This window comes from Mobula hypostoma, chromosome 25 (assembly GCF_963921235.1).
Source record: "Mobula hypostoma chromosome 25, sMobHyp1.1, whole genome shotgun sequence".
In the NCBI taxonomy this organism is placed as follows: Eukaryota; Metazoa; Chordata; class Chondrichthyes; order Myliobatiformes; family Myliobatidae; genus Mobula; species Mobula hypostoma.
The window spans coordinates 25,232,003-25,246,467 of NC_086121.1; the positions used below are offsets into that span (position 1 = coordinate 25,232,003).

Here is a 14,465-nt window from a genome sequence, read left to right on the forward strand (position 1 = left end):
TATATGAGTGTATATTAAATGGAGGTGTAACAAGAAAGCCAAAAAACAAAATAAGATAGAGTTCATGGGTTCACCCATGACTATGAATGTTGATTTCAGCTGTAGTAGTCCTGTACGCGAGTATTTGGCGATTCTCTTTGAAACTGCACATAAGGAGTTGCCACTGTCTGGCGCCATCTTGGACCATGAGCATTATTTTGGCACGCGAGGAGTGATGGAAGGCTGACAGCATCATTAAACTCAGCTTGACTAAGCTTTGTGCACCATGGTTAAATTATTTCAAACTGTTAGTTTACTTCATGACACCGTTAAAGTCTTAGTTTTATTGTTCTCTGTTATTGTCTAATTTCTCCCTCGATTATTCAAAGAAAGTCTTGCAACCTTCCGTGTTCTCGGCACTTTACTGCTGATGGAGTATGTTTGGCTTGTAGCCGTGTTGGGAAGATTACATTAATACCAGGGGTTTCCAGTCTAGCAGTGGGATTTTACCCACTACTGTACCGCGTAAGGTAATCGATTTTTGGGGGTTCTTGCGTTTGACTTAGCCATCCATCTCGCTGAGCAGAGTTGGTCTTTTTCTCTTTCAAAACATTTCATGCTCTTTCCACCCCCTCCCATGCCTCAGGTAAAGACATTGGACACTGAAAAGATGAAGAAGACCAAAGAGATTGTGGATCTCCAGACCCGTGTGACCCTGGACGAACAGCGAGAAGAAGAGAACCGGCGTGAGTCATTTGAACTGAAACAGAAAATTCTGCAGACTGAAGCCAGCAGAGAATCCACTCGGAAAGAGGTGATTGAATAATCTTCCTTTGGGTATAAGCTGGAATCTGACCCAAATACAAATCGCCTGTCTGTCTATCTATTTATTTATCTAGCTGCCCATTTATTTATTTATTCATATATCCATATTCATTTAGAGATAAAGCACCCCTCCCTTCCGCCCCCTCAACTCACACGACTCCAGTGACCCCGACGACTCGATTTAACCCTACCCTAATCAGGGGACAATTTACAATGGCCAATTAACCTACCTGGTACTGTGGGAGGAATCAGGAACACCCAGGGAAAACCCACAAATTCCATTGACTGAGACTCCTCACAGAGAATGCCGGAATTGAACTCTGAACTCCGATACTCCGAGCTGTAATCGCTTTTGCGCCCAAATTGGTTCTTTCAGGGATGTCACAGTGAGCTCAAAGCGTCAGCACAGAAACTGGCTCTTGAACTCACCGAGTTTCTGCCGACTTCCAAGCTGCCAAGCTAATCCCATTTGACTCTTCTGTTGTTCCCATCGACTCTCCCTCCCTCATCACCCCTAGACTCTACCGCTCACCTACGTTCAAGGGGCCTGTTAACCTCCAAACCCACATGTCTTTAGTATGTTGGAGGAAACCGTATCACCCAGGGAAAGACACGCAGTCGCTGAGCAAACATACAGATTCCATGTGGACAACGCCGGAAGTTGGGATTGAACCGGGTCTCTGGGATTGTGAGACAGCAGCTCCTCCGAAAACCCCATAGTCTGTCTCTGGATGTACTTATGCAATTTAGAGTTACTCCTCTTCCATTATCCTGTCAGGCAGTTTGCACAAACAGAAATAACCTCATATCTTTGTTAATTCTTTTGATAATTAGCTCACATTTGGGTCCTCTTGTACTGAATAAAAACCATGCATTTGAACTCATCGAACACAGATGTTTCTGCTTTATGTGGGTCAGCTACCTCTGAGATTGTTATTCATCTCCTGGGGGAAGACTTTGCTTATTTGTTCAGTGTTTTTGCAAACGGATTTACCATCTGGATTGCAAATGTATGTAAAACTGTTGTTTTTAGGGTGGTGTGAATGGACATTGTGAAGGGCAAGATTTAGAAAATGAGCAAAAAAAAAACAGCTGCTGGAAAAAAACCCTGCAGGTCAGGCAGCATCTGTGGAGGGCAAAGTTCTTCCAGCATTTTGTCTGTTGCTCCAGATTCAGGCTTCTCACGTCTTTTGTGTCTCCTCTTTGGAAGCTGAAGGTTGGACTCTTTAGAAGAATTTGAATTCCTGGAGAGTATTTGTGGTTGCACAATGGATGGCAGGAAACACACAGCAGGTCAGGCAGCCTCTGTGGAGAGAGAAACAGAAATAATGTTTCAGATCAAGAGTCTTTGTAAAGATTGGGAAAGAGAGAAAAGGACACAATTTTAAGCGTGGAGGGGTAAGAGAGGGATGGGGACAAGAACTACCCAAGAACCTCTGACAGAGTGAGACCCAGGTTGGTTACTGTAATTTTTGCCTGTGTTGCATGTTGCTAATTTTTGTCCAATTTTTGGTAACTCATTCTTTCTTTTTGACTGCGTCAAGACAGGCTACTTCTACCAGTCATTCATCCACGTTACTCTGTCCATTGGTACTGACTGACTGGCTGGGCACGTCCCCCAGTCCTGCTACCAGCAACACAGAACACAGACAAAGACAGTTCCTCACTGCCACATTAACCCACAACAAACCTATTCCTTTTCCTCCACCCTCCCTCCTTCGGTACAACGTCAGAACCAGAAAAGAGGGCCAACAAGAGGTTCTGGGCCATGAAGTGTTTATTCTCTTTCTCTAGACTCTGCCTGGGTGTATCCATCATTTTCTATTTTCCTTCAGATAATCCCACTCATCGAAACTCATCACTAAGCTCCAAGACCGAGACTTTGGTACCTCCCTGTTAGTACAGATTGGCAACAACATGTCCTCCACACTCACCCTCAGCACAGGTGCGCCACAAGGCTATGCCCCCTGCTCAGCCCACTTTACGGTTATGATTGTACAGCTCCGATCCCATACGTAAGTTTGCGACAACACCACCGTTGTTGGCCGAATCAAGGGTCGCATATAGGAAGGCAATGGAAATCTGGTTGAGGGTTACCATAATGACAACGGCTTCTCTCTCAACATCAGCAAAGCCAAAGAGTTGATTATCGACTACAAGAGGAAGAAGCCACGAACCAGTCCTCATTGGGGGGATCAGCGGTGGAGAGAGTCCGTTGCTTTAAATTAATTCCTAGGCGTTAACATATCAGAGCATATGTCTCATCACAAAGACAGCGCCTCTACTTCCTTAGAAGTTTGCAAAGATTCAGCATGTCACCAAAATCTTTGACAAACTTCAATAGATGCGCTGTGGAAAGCATCCTAACTGGTTGCATCTTGGTACGGAAACACTAATGCCCTGGAGTGGGGAAGTCTACAGAAAGTGGTGAATACAGCTCATCTCAAGCAAAGCCCTCCCCACCGTTGAGGATACTTACGACACGCACCGCCACAAGGGAAGCAGCATCCGGCACCGAGGACCCCCAACCTTCCAGGCTACGCTCTCTTCTCACTACGACCATTGGGCAGGAGGTGCAGAAGCCTTGGGTTCCACACCACCAGATTCAGGAACAGTTATTACTCTGTAACCATCATGCTCAGGTAACTTCGCTCACCTCGGCACTGGGCTAATTATATAACCTGCAGACTCACTATCAACGACTCTCACCACTCACGTTCTCCGTTTTTTTTTAATATGAAACCCCGCTGGTTTCCTTGGCTGCGTAAGTCTAGGGAATACACTCTCCGGTCCCGCCAAAACCATGATATTGAAACGGCTCTCCCACCCCAAATCCCGGTTTGTGCGTATGCTATGTAATTTGCTACCCTATTGCAACTCAGTGCCAAGAAATAACAGACTGCAGCCTGCATGCAATTAAAGGAATTATATTTACGAATCTTAACTAAAGGGTTGGTAAAGAAAAGGAAAAAAAAAACAAAAAGCAACACAGATAAAAGTTGCTGGTGAACGCAGCAGGCCAGGCAGCATCTCTAGGAAGAGATACAGTCGACGTTTCGGGCTGAGACCCTTCATCTCTTTGATGTGTGTTGCTTGAATTTCCAGCATCTGCAGAATTCCTCGCGTTTATGTTTCTAAATAAAACAAAAAGGGCCAATTATAATTAAACAGTCAAATGTGCAGCAGTTGGAGCTCCACTCTTCCCAAAATTCATATTCACCAATCCTCAGTCAATCTCGGGGCCTGGCTCCACTGAATCACGGTCCCCCACCGGGTCGAATCCTACAACGAGTTCTCCCCAGCGTCTTCTTTCTTCGTCTCCCACCGAACAAAAAAAAACCAAGACCAGCCTTCCTAATTGGATGACACACATTCCTCAGTGTCCCTTATCTTCAACAATAGCCCGAACAGGCTGAAAGCAGGCCAGACTGCTCTTACAGAACTGTTAAACTGAAATACATACAGCATAGCAGTAAAAATGTGAACCAGGGTGTTACAAATGTTTGCACAGTATCTGCTCATTAGCTGTTCATTAGTTTTTGTTCATAAAATTCTATTGTAATTCTTTATTCCAGCAAGAAAATGATTCTCAGGGTACTATATGGCAATGTATACAGTATGTACTTTGATAAGCTTACTTTGAGCGCCTGGATTCCCTTTTGATCTCCTTCTTCTGTTGCAGCTGGCCAACCTTCAGCGGAGGCTGAAGGAAGCAGAGCGCGAGTTTCGCATCCGAGAGAAGGACCTGGCGGGGAGCCTGGAGGAAGCCCAGGGAAACGGGAAGAAGCTGCTGGACAACGCACGCAACCTGGAGCTGAAGCTGGAGAAAGCTCAGGCCGAAATTCACGTGCTCTGCCTGAAACTGAGCGCGGCAGAGGGACGGGTGAACGGGCTGGAGGGCGAGCTGGCGCGGGCGGAGGGGCAGAAGCGGGACCTGGAGTTCAAGCTGAGCTGCCTGTACTCTGCCCTCCGCCGCACACTGGGAATCAGCCGATCTGGGCGGTCGCAGAGTCCAGTAATCCGTGGGCAAAGTGCCTCCCCCCACAGGCGGCACTCTCCAACTAAAGGTAAACAGGCCCGACAGATAGTTCAGGACAAGTTTTGCTGCCTTTCCTAGAATTCAGATAGACTGGAGACATCAGTCTGGGAGGTTCCTTGCAAAAGATAGTTAATATGAATTATAATTGAAACAGCTCAGTAAGTAATCTGGTTGTCATTAAAGTGGCTTCTGTAGGGCGCGTAGGGGTTGGCAATCAATATAGGCCTTGCCCCCAAATCCTACTCAGAATGAATAAATAAATAAAACATTCACAGTCACTCTCCACCTGGCTGCAATTACTGTACCTCTCACTTTCTCGTAATCCCTCTGTTCCTTCTGAACTGTTCAGCATTCTCAATCTCCACCTCCCAGTCCCGGACTCTCTGGCTTCTTAGTTCATTGCCCTTTTGCTCTTTCTTGTCTTGCTCTCCCTACCTCTGCCTCACTCCCCCTCCCTGTGTGTGTATGTACATCTCCCTCTCCCTACCCCGATACCCCTCCCCCACCCCTCACTAACCCCCTCCCCCTCCCCCTTCCCCCTCTCTCACCCCCTCTCACCATCTCTCCCCCTCTCTCCCCCTCCCCCTGTCTCCCCCCCTCTCCCCTCCCCCATTGCTCTCTCCCCCTTGATAACCTGTTGCATGCGCAAACCAAGTTTCTGTGATTTGTGTATAACCACTGCCAAGTTCCTCTGCACTACAACGGGCTTCAGTCATTCACCATTAAATAATAGTCTGTTCTTCCTTTTCTCCTGTCAAACTGGATGACCTCGCATTTACCATGTTATACTCCATCTGCCAGACCCTTGCCCACTCACTTACCCTATCTATAGCTCTCTGCAGACTCTCCGCGTCCCCTGCACAGTTTGCTTTCCCACTCAAACTAGTGTAATCAGAAAACTTAGATATGCAACGCTCTTCCAACTCGTTAATGTATACCATGAACAGTTGCGGGCCGAGCATTGACCGCAGCAGAATTCTGCTCAGCACTGACCACCAACAAGAGAAACATCCATTTACCCCACTCTCTGCCTTCTGTTGATTAACCAATCTGCTAACATGTTAACCAATTCCCCGCATCCCTTCCTTAGGTATCCCTAAGCTTTATGTGGCATCTTATCGAGAACCATCTGGAAATCCGAGTGTACAACGTCCACCTGTTCCCCTCAATCCACTGCGATCATTTTGTCCTCAAAGAACTCCAGAAAGTTTGTCAAAGTGGACATGTCTTTCATGAATCCATGCTGTGTCAGCCTGATGGAATCACTTCTATCCAGACATCTCTCTGCTTCTTCTTTAATAATAGCTTCAAACATTTTTCTGACTACAGGCTAGTCTATAGTTACCTACCTCTTGTTTACATCCTTTTACAAATGGGCATGACTTTTACTGTGTTCCAATGCACCAGGAAATGCCCCGAGTCCAGAGAATTTTAGTAAGTTATCACAAGCACATCTACTCTAACTTCTACCAATTCTTTCAGTATCCTGGACGGCATCTCATCGGGACCAGGGAACTTGTCTGCCTTGAGGCTCCCTAGTTTGCTCATCACTACCTCTCTAACTATATGCTTTGTCATCTCCCATTGAGAAAGTATGTAGGTAATAGTCAAAGACTGGATAAGCCATGACGTGGCCCTCCCCATGGTTCAACAGGCCGTCTTGGGGATGGAGAATGAAGGTGACCAGCAGATGGGGTTCACTCTCTCTGATTAAAACAGTTGTATAAAAATGTTACACAGAGCTGCAAGTTCAAAACTCTTTGCATTACTAGAACCAGAATTAGAATCAGGTTTAACATCACCGGCATATGTCGTGAAATTCGTTAACTTTACGGTAGCAGTACAATGAAACGCGTGATAAATAAATATAGAGAGAAAGAAACACTGAATCGCATTAGGTATATATATAGAAAATTATTAAAAATAAGTAGTGCAAAAAAAAAGAAATTAAATATGAAGTAGTGAGGTAGTGTTCATGGGTTCAATGTTCATTTAGGAATCGGATGGCTGAGGGGAAGGAGCTGTCCCTGAATCGCTGAGTGTGTGCCTTCAGGCTTCTGTACCTCCTTCCTGATGGTTACAGTGAGAAGAGGGTATGTCCTGGGTGGTGGGGGTCCTTAGTGATGGACACTCCCTTCCTAAAGTAATAAAACTACCAAGTGGCTGGCTATTTACCAGGTGTACATTACTGGAGCAGTTGCTGCCATTCTAGATCGACTGCCGGTCTCTTGTTTCAATACCCAATGTCTCCACATTGCAAGTAACATAGGCTCATCCAGATTACACTTTCCTGCTGCTGAATTGTCATTTTGGTGAGTAACAACCAGGTCTTTATTTTGTATTCATTAATTTAATAAGGCAACTGTTACTGTGGTGTGATTGTGCAGAGGTCTTGAAAGTGTCTTGGATGCTACAGAAGCTAGTACCCGTGATGGAGTGGACTAACTTTACAAGTTCCTGCGTCTTACTTCGATCTTGTGCAGTAGCAACCCCTCCACCAGACAGTGATACCATACCTTGGTGATGTTGTGATGTGGAACTGGGGGAGGTAACTTAGACATAGTAAGATTCCATAAACAGGAACCTGACAATCAACTTTAAGTGAAGATGACTCAGGTTAAGTATTCCCCGAGGCCACATGATACTTCTCCAGCCCTTTTTCAGAAATATTGCAAGTTGCTCTTTCTGCATTCCCTCCCCGAGAAGGCAAAGCTCACAGTCCTGGAATGCGGTTTCAACCTTAAGCATCAACAGCTCCTTTCTTTCCTCCGGCGTGGAGACGTGAGAGACTGCAGGTGCTGAAAGTCTGGGGCAAAGTCTAAGTGCAGGAGGAACTCGATGGGTCAGGCAGCATCTGTGGAGGGAAATGGACAGGTGATGTTTCAGGTCAAGACTGCCCATCTGCCTGAAAAGAAAGAGGGGATCTGCCAGTGTAAGGAGGGGGGGGATGAAACGGCCCTGCAGGTGATAAGTGAATCCAGGTGAGGGGGCTGGATGGGCAGATGCGGGGGGAGGAAAGTCCAAAGTTAGGAGATAAAGTGGCAAAAGTCTGATTGGGGAGGACGATGGGGCATAACATAAAAGGAAGGGGGTAGGGAGCCAGTGTCTCTCGAGCTTGTTTCAATACCGGTGTGACAGGGCAACACTCCCTGAGCCATAACCTGCACCATCAACTAGATCATGTGATGGAGACACTAGAGCAAGACTTCGGGGTCTCCTGCCTCAGGGCTGAGACTACTGTCAGTGCAGAGGCATTGTACATGTTCTTGTGTGTTTCCAGGCTTTGACAACACCTTCACCACCACGACAGACGGCCAGGGCAGCCCAATCCCTCGGACCGGGACGCCCGAGCGTAGCACCACGTCCCGCCCCGCGTCGCCCAGTCGCTCGCAGTCCCCCTCCCGCGGTGAGCAGTACGGGGCGGACATTGACCCTGAAGTGGTTCGAGCGGGGCTGCGAGATTTCCTTCAGGAGCTGAGGGACGCGCAGAGGGACCGGGTAAGGACTGACGTGGAAGCACTTTAAGTACAAATGCTGGCACTGGGTGGGAGGCAGGGATGGCAAGGGGGTTGAGTTAGTGATAGCTCGGACATGTTACAGAGGCACAGTAAAAGTTTTCAAGGTACTGGGACTGTTAGATTATAACAATTTGGAAAGATTAATGACACTGGGGCTTTGGAAAGCTGAGTCAACTGGGCTTTTAACAGTTGATAAAGTGGAAGATGTTTACATTATGAGGAAGCTCAAAACCAGAGGATGTAAATGGAGAGATAGTCATCCATAAATCCAGTGAGGAATTTGGGAGAAATTTTCCAATCCAGAGGGTTGGTTTGACCATGGACTTTCTTCCAGTGAAGTTGGTGACACAAAGAACATGGACAACTTGAAATGACCCAGAGGTTAGCTGAAGGAGAGTGAGAACGATCTCTATTAAAAGTTGAACTCCAGCAAAGGCCAATTGCCCTCTCTCCAGGGAAAGTATTTGAAGTAATGTATCTGAATTCTTAAATGGGCAGGCACCGGAAGAAATAACACCTCAGCCAGTGTTCAGGACTGAATTAGTTGTTAAGGTATCAAGAGTTTGCAAATGCACCTTACTGCACAAAACCTGCCCATTGTAAAACACCGTGCACATAGCTATGTATCTTGAATCAATATTGCAGCACCTGGAAGAAATTAAGTGGGATGGAGAGCTAGTAATTACTGCAATAAACACAGAAAATGAAAGTCACGGTGACTTCCTGGGAACATAGAAGTTAATAAAAATGAAAGTTGGTGGCGGTAGTTTAGAACACAGCAATAACAAACAGAAATGGCTCAAGGGAAAGGAGGTTAGACTCTCCTGTAACAGGAAGGCATTTTTATTTATAATAGAAGTCCAAAGTCAATCAGAGGTCATTCCATCGGGGTAACTCACAGGTTTATAAATAATATCAAGGGAAGTGATATCAAAGAATCCAACTTTACTTAAGTTTCTGAGTGCAGGAGTCTGCTCCCTGACAGATAAACTGAGCATAGCTCAGTTAGAATGACAAACCTCTTTATGGCCTCAACTACTTGGCAAAATTGAAAAAAAATAACCTTGCAAAATAGTACATTCAGCTTTGCTGAACAGGAGCTGTAGTCAGATGGAGGATTTACAGCTGTCCCGGTGATACCATGCAGACATGTAGATCCACGACCCCTACAAGAACACAGCGGGCCCATCAAATGGATGTGATTTTCATCATCACCTCATCAAAGTAGCTTTAGCTGTGATGGTCACTCATATTTCAGAAGCTGATTGAGTTGAAGTGCATCCAGGTATTTACTGATTTGCAGGCAGAAAGCTCAAATGTCTTTATGTATTGTACTTAATTTTCCCTGAGGGACAGCCCAGATACTCTGATAATTCTGCCACTCTGCCCCTCAGGATGAAGCTCGTATTCTTCTCTCTAACCTGAGCCGACAGCTGAAGGAGCTGGAGTCAGATCGGGACAACAGCAGCAGTCGTCTGCAACAGCTGCAGAGGTCATTGGCTGAGTGCGAGGAAGGTCAGTCACGCAGCCCGTCTCTCGAGTTGTGGGTTCGGTGGGATTGGTGCTGGCGCCCCCAGGTGACAACCCCTGTGTTTCTAGGTAAGAAGGGCGTTGACGGCCGGCTGAGCAGTGCGCAGACCGCGCTGATGCTGCAGGAAGAGACGATCCGTCGCAGCGAACGAGAGCACAAAGTCCTGCTTGATAAGATTGCTACACTGGAGAGAACAGTCCAGACAGCAGACGCCGACAGGAGAACCACACAGGTAGGGTTAATTTAGTCACCCAGCGCCTCTTTCTTCCACAGAATGTTATGGTGTGCCAGCCACCAATTCCCTCTTTGCTCCTTTTCTGACGACGTTGACACGTGGCAGGGAGATGAGCATCGCCTACGTTCCATTACCCTCCAAGGTGCTCAGCAGCCCGCGAAGCACAGGTTGTTGGCAGGGGACACCAAAGACTGCAGATGCTGGAACCTGGAACAAGGAACAAATTGCAGGAGGAACTCAGCGGGTCAGGCAGCATCTGCCAAGGAAAGTGGGCAATTAACGTTTCAGGTTGAGACGGAAGCCTCAATTGCCCATTTCCCTCGACAGATGCTGCCTGAAATACCCCTAGCCCCACACCATTATAGAGTCACATAGTGTGAAAATGGGCCCTTTGCCAACCAGGATTGCCGTCTGAGCTAGTCCCACTTGTCTGCATTCGGCCCAGATCTCTCTGAACCTTTCCCATCCACGTACCTGCCCAAGTACCTTTAAATATTGTCAATGTACATACCTCAACCACTTCCTCTGGCAGCTCATTCCATACACTGACCACCCTCTGGGTGAAAATGTTACCCCCTCGGTCTCCTACTAAGGCGGCAAGGTAGCCTGGTGGTTAACACAGCACTTTTCGGTCCAGGCGACCAGGGTTCAAATCCTGCCACTGCCTGTAAGGAGTGTGTACGTCACCCCCCGCTCCTGTATGGGTTTCCTCTAGGATCTCTGGTTCCCTCCCACAGTCCATAGATGAACTGGTTAGCAGGTTAATTGGTCATTGTAACTTGTCCCACGGTTCAGCTAGGATTAAATCGGGGGTTGTTGGGTGGTGCAGGTCAAAGGGCTGGAAGAGCCTATTCGGCACGGTATCTTAATAAATAAATAAATAAATAAAATCTCTCCTTTCTCACTTCAAACTTATGCTTTCTAGTTTTTGATCCCCCAACCCTGGGGGAAAGACTGTGTGCATTCACTCCCTCTCTGCCCCTGCTGCTATCCTACGCCTCTGTAACACTACCTCTCACTCTCCTTCGCTGCAAGGAAAGAGTCCCAACCACCTCAACCTCTCGAAAACGATTCTGGGCTTATCACATGAGGAGTGTTTGATGGCTCTGGGCCTGTACTCACTGGAATTCTGAAAAATGAGGGGGGATTCTCATTGAGACCTATTGAACATTGAAAGGCCTTGGTAGAGGGGATGTGGAGAGGATGTTTCCTATGGCGAGGGAGTCTAAGACCAGAGGGGACAGCCTCAGGGTAGAGGGACATCCATTTAGAACAGAGGTGTGGAGGAATTTCTTTAGACGGAGAGTGGTGAATCTGTGGAAGGGGGCCGTGGAGGCCAAGTCACTGGGTATACTTAAGGCGGAGGTTGATAGATTAGTCAGGGCGTGAAGGGATACAGGGAGAAGGCAGGAGATTGGGACCGAGGGAAATGGATCAGCCATGGTGAAATAGCGGAACAGACTCGATGGGCCAAATGGCCTAATTCTGCTCCTATATCTTATGTTCTCACTCCATAACTCAGTACTTAGAGTCCTGACAACGTCCTTCTAAATCTTGTCTGCACTCTCTGTAGCTTAATGTCATCTTTGTTATAGCAAGGTGACCAAAACTGAACACAATATTCCAATGTGGCCTCACTAACATCTTGTACAACTGTAACAAAATGCCCCAGCTCTATACTCAGGGCCTTGACTGACAGAGGTTAGCATGCCAAAGGCCCGCTTCGCCTGGAATACCACTTTTGGAGCACCAGGGACACGTACTCCTAGGACCCTCTGATCTATAACACTCCCCAGGCCCCTGTGAGGGTAGGACTGTCTTCCCAAAATGCAAACCCTTGCACTTATCCCAATTAAACTCTATTTGCCATTTCTCAGCCCATCCAGGGATAAATGGCTGTTATTTTCATTTGAAAACCAATAATGACCCAGATGCTCACTCAATGCTTCCTGTGAGTTGAAACGTTTTCTCCGTCATTAAGCCCAGCTTTGACACTAATTGTAGGTTGGCTGCTATTACTGCAGACCTGGGAGGCTGTCATTAGCTTATTGGGAAGTGCCCCTGCTTTGTGTGCAAAGACGGAGCTCGACCCAGCACTTACAACAGAGATCACATGTCTTTTACACAAGTCTCGTAATCATTCAAGATCTCAAGTGGTTACATGAAAAAAAATCTAATCCTGAACACACAAACGAGAATTTAGTGATATACTGTAAAAACAACCAATTTTTAGTTGTTAACATAATCTCCTGAGTGGTTAGATCATTTGTTAAATAAACTCTGTGTGTGTTAGGCTCCAGGCTGTATGGTTCGTATGGTTTCTCTTTTAGTTATTGAGTGTAGAACTAAAAGAGAAACCAGGGTGTGTGGAGCCTGTGATGGTCGTGTTTACTGTCCTCTCTAAACTGTGCAGTAACTGAAATGCTCCTGCACACGTAGCCTTTGTTGCTGCACAGATGGAGTTTTCTTTTATATACGACAAACGCATTGCCTCAAAAATATCGCAGCAAAACTGTGGTTTCAAAGTTGTCGTTTCGGAGAGAGTCTAAAAAAAACGTTCACTGATTATGTTGACCTACGTGCTCAGAAAGGAAGGGTTTGAAGAGCTGTCAATTCTTGTGGACTTCGTCGGAACACTTGAAGCCTCTAGTGCTAACTGTGAATGTGGATTCAGGCTTATGAATTCAATCAAATTAAAATCCAGAAGCAGCCTAGAAGTGGAACATTTGGATGATCTAATGAAGATTAAGATGTACCTTTCATCTGGATGCAAAGTTAAGCTGGACAGTGTTTATAGACAATGGATTTGTAATAAAGACAGGCCAGAAAAAGTTCATGAGACGTGAAAAGTTTTCTTAGTACTGTATTTCATTTTATCTTTCAATTAGTAAATAAAATCGAAAGTATGCTTTTCTCTCAATTTTCATTTTAATATTCAACGTATGTACATATAGAAAAAAACGTTTTAAGTGCCGCACGGTTATCAGGCCATATCAAAATATTTCCTGCTCCGAGCAATAGTTCATGCGCACAGCTGTTAATAAAAATGTTAGATGGAGCGTTGGTATAGTTAGAATACTTATATATTAATGGCACTGATTAAGAATAAATCTCTGGCCACCTACCTCCTGCAAGACACCACTCTTCTTTAATGTACGTTGATTTTTTGTGAGCCTTATATTCCAGTTTAATAGGATTCAGCTCATTGAGTTGATGCCATCTCTCAGCAACCCGATCAATCCTATTCTTCCACTCAATTCCCTATAACTCCTGTATTTTCACCCACCTACCCATAACTCCAAACTGATTCTACTACTCGTTCAGTATTACTCACTACCCCCTTGTGCAATTGGATCCTGGATTTCCTCACTTGTAAACCCCAGTCAGTTCAGATAGGCAAAAATATCTTCTCCTCAATCTCCATCAGCATAGGGGCACTACAGGGCCGTGAGTTTAGCCCCCTGCTCTACTGACTTTACACCTATGACTGTGTGGCTAAGCACAGCTCCAACGCCATATACAAGTTTGCCGTTGACACCGTTGTTGTGGGCCGGATCAAAGGCAGAGATGAATCGACATACAGGAGGGAGATTGAAAATTTGGCTGAGTGGTGTCATAACAACTTCTTTCTCATTGTCAGCAAGACCAGGGAACTGATTGTAGACTTCAGGAGAGGAAAACCAATGGTCCATGAGCCAGTAATCATCAGAGGTGGAGAGGGTCAATAAGTTTAAATTCCTGAGTGTCACTATCTCAGAGGACCTGTCCTGGACCCGTCATATAAATGTATTTGCAAAGAAAGCACAACAGCACCTCTACTTCCTCAGGAGTCTGCGGAGATTTGGCATGCCATCAAAACCTTGACAAATTTCTATAGGTGTGTGGTGGAAAATGTGCCGACTGGCTGCACTACAGTCCTGACGAAGGGTCTCAGCCTGAAATGTCGACTGTACCTCTTCCTAGAGATGCTGTCTGGCCTGCTGCGTTCACCAGCAACTTTGATGTGTGTTGCTTAAATACCCATCCCGCTAACTCCTGCTTTCCAGGTCACTTGAATGAGACACTAAGTGTAGAGCGGATCTGCTGGTGCTTCATTCAAGCCGACTGCACAGAGCGAGTGTCACTCCAGCAAAATGGCAATGGTGGAGGGGAGAAAGAAATCTTTGTCTCCTCCTGATCAAAGAATGGTCTTGGGGTGATGCTTATGGGGAATTATGAAACACAAAAGTCGGGAAATATCCCTGCCCGACAAAAGTTAGGGGAAAAAATAGGAGCAGGAGAAATCTTCTTGATTCTTGAGGCTGCTGCATCATCCAGTAGGATTCTGGCTGATCCCCT

General features: G+C 46.1%; 1 protein-coding gene across 1 annotated transcript in view; it reads left to right on the forward strand.

The window, feature by feature from the left end:
* LOC134337800 (rootletin-like) overlaps positions 1 to 14,465 on the forward strand; it is a 130,922-nt gene that overhangs the window by 74,274 nt on the left and 42,183 nt on the right. Inside the window, exons 26-30 of the mRNA XM_063033052.1 lie at positions 626 to 793; positions 4,487 to 4,871; positions 8,124 to 8,341; positions 9,756 to 9,876; positions 9,961 to 10,124. Coding sequence (XP_062889122.1) covers positions 626 to 793; positions 4,487 to 4,871; positions 8,124 to 8,341; positions 9,756 to 9,876; positions 9,961 to 10,124 — 1,056 coding nt within the window. The remainder of the gene's footprint in view (positions 1 to 625; positions 794 to 4,486; positions 4,872 to 8,123; positions 8,342 to 9,755; positions 9,877 to 9,960; positions 10,125 to 14,465) is intronic.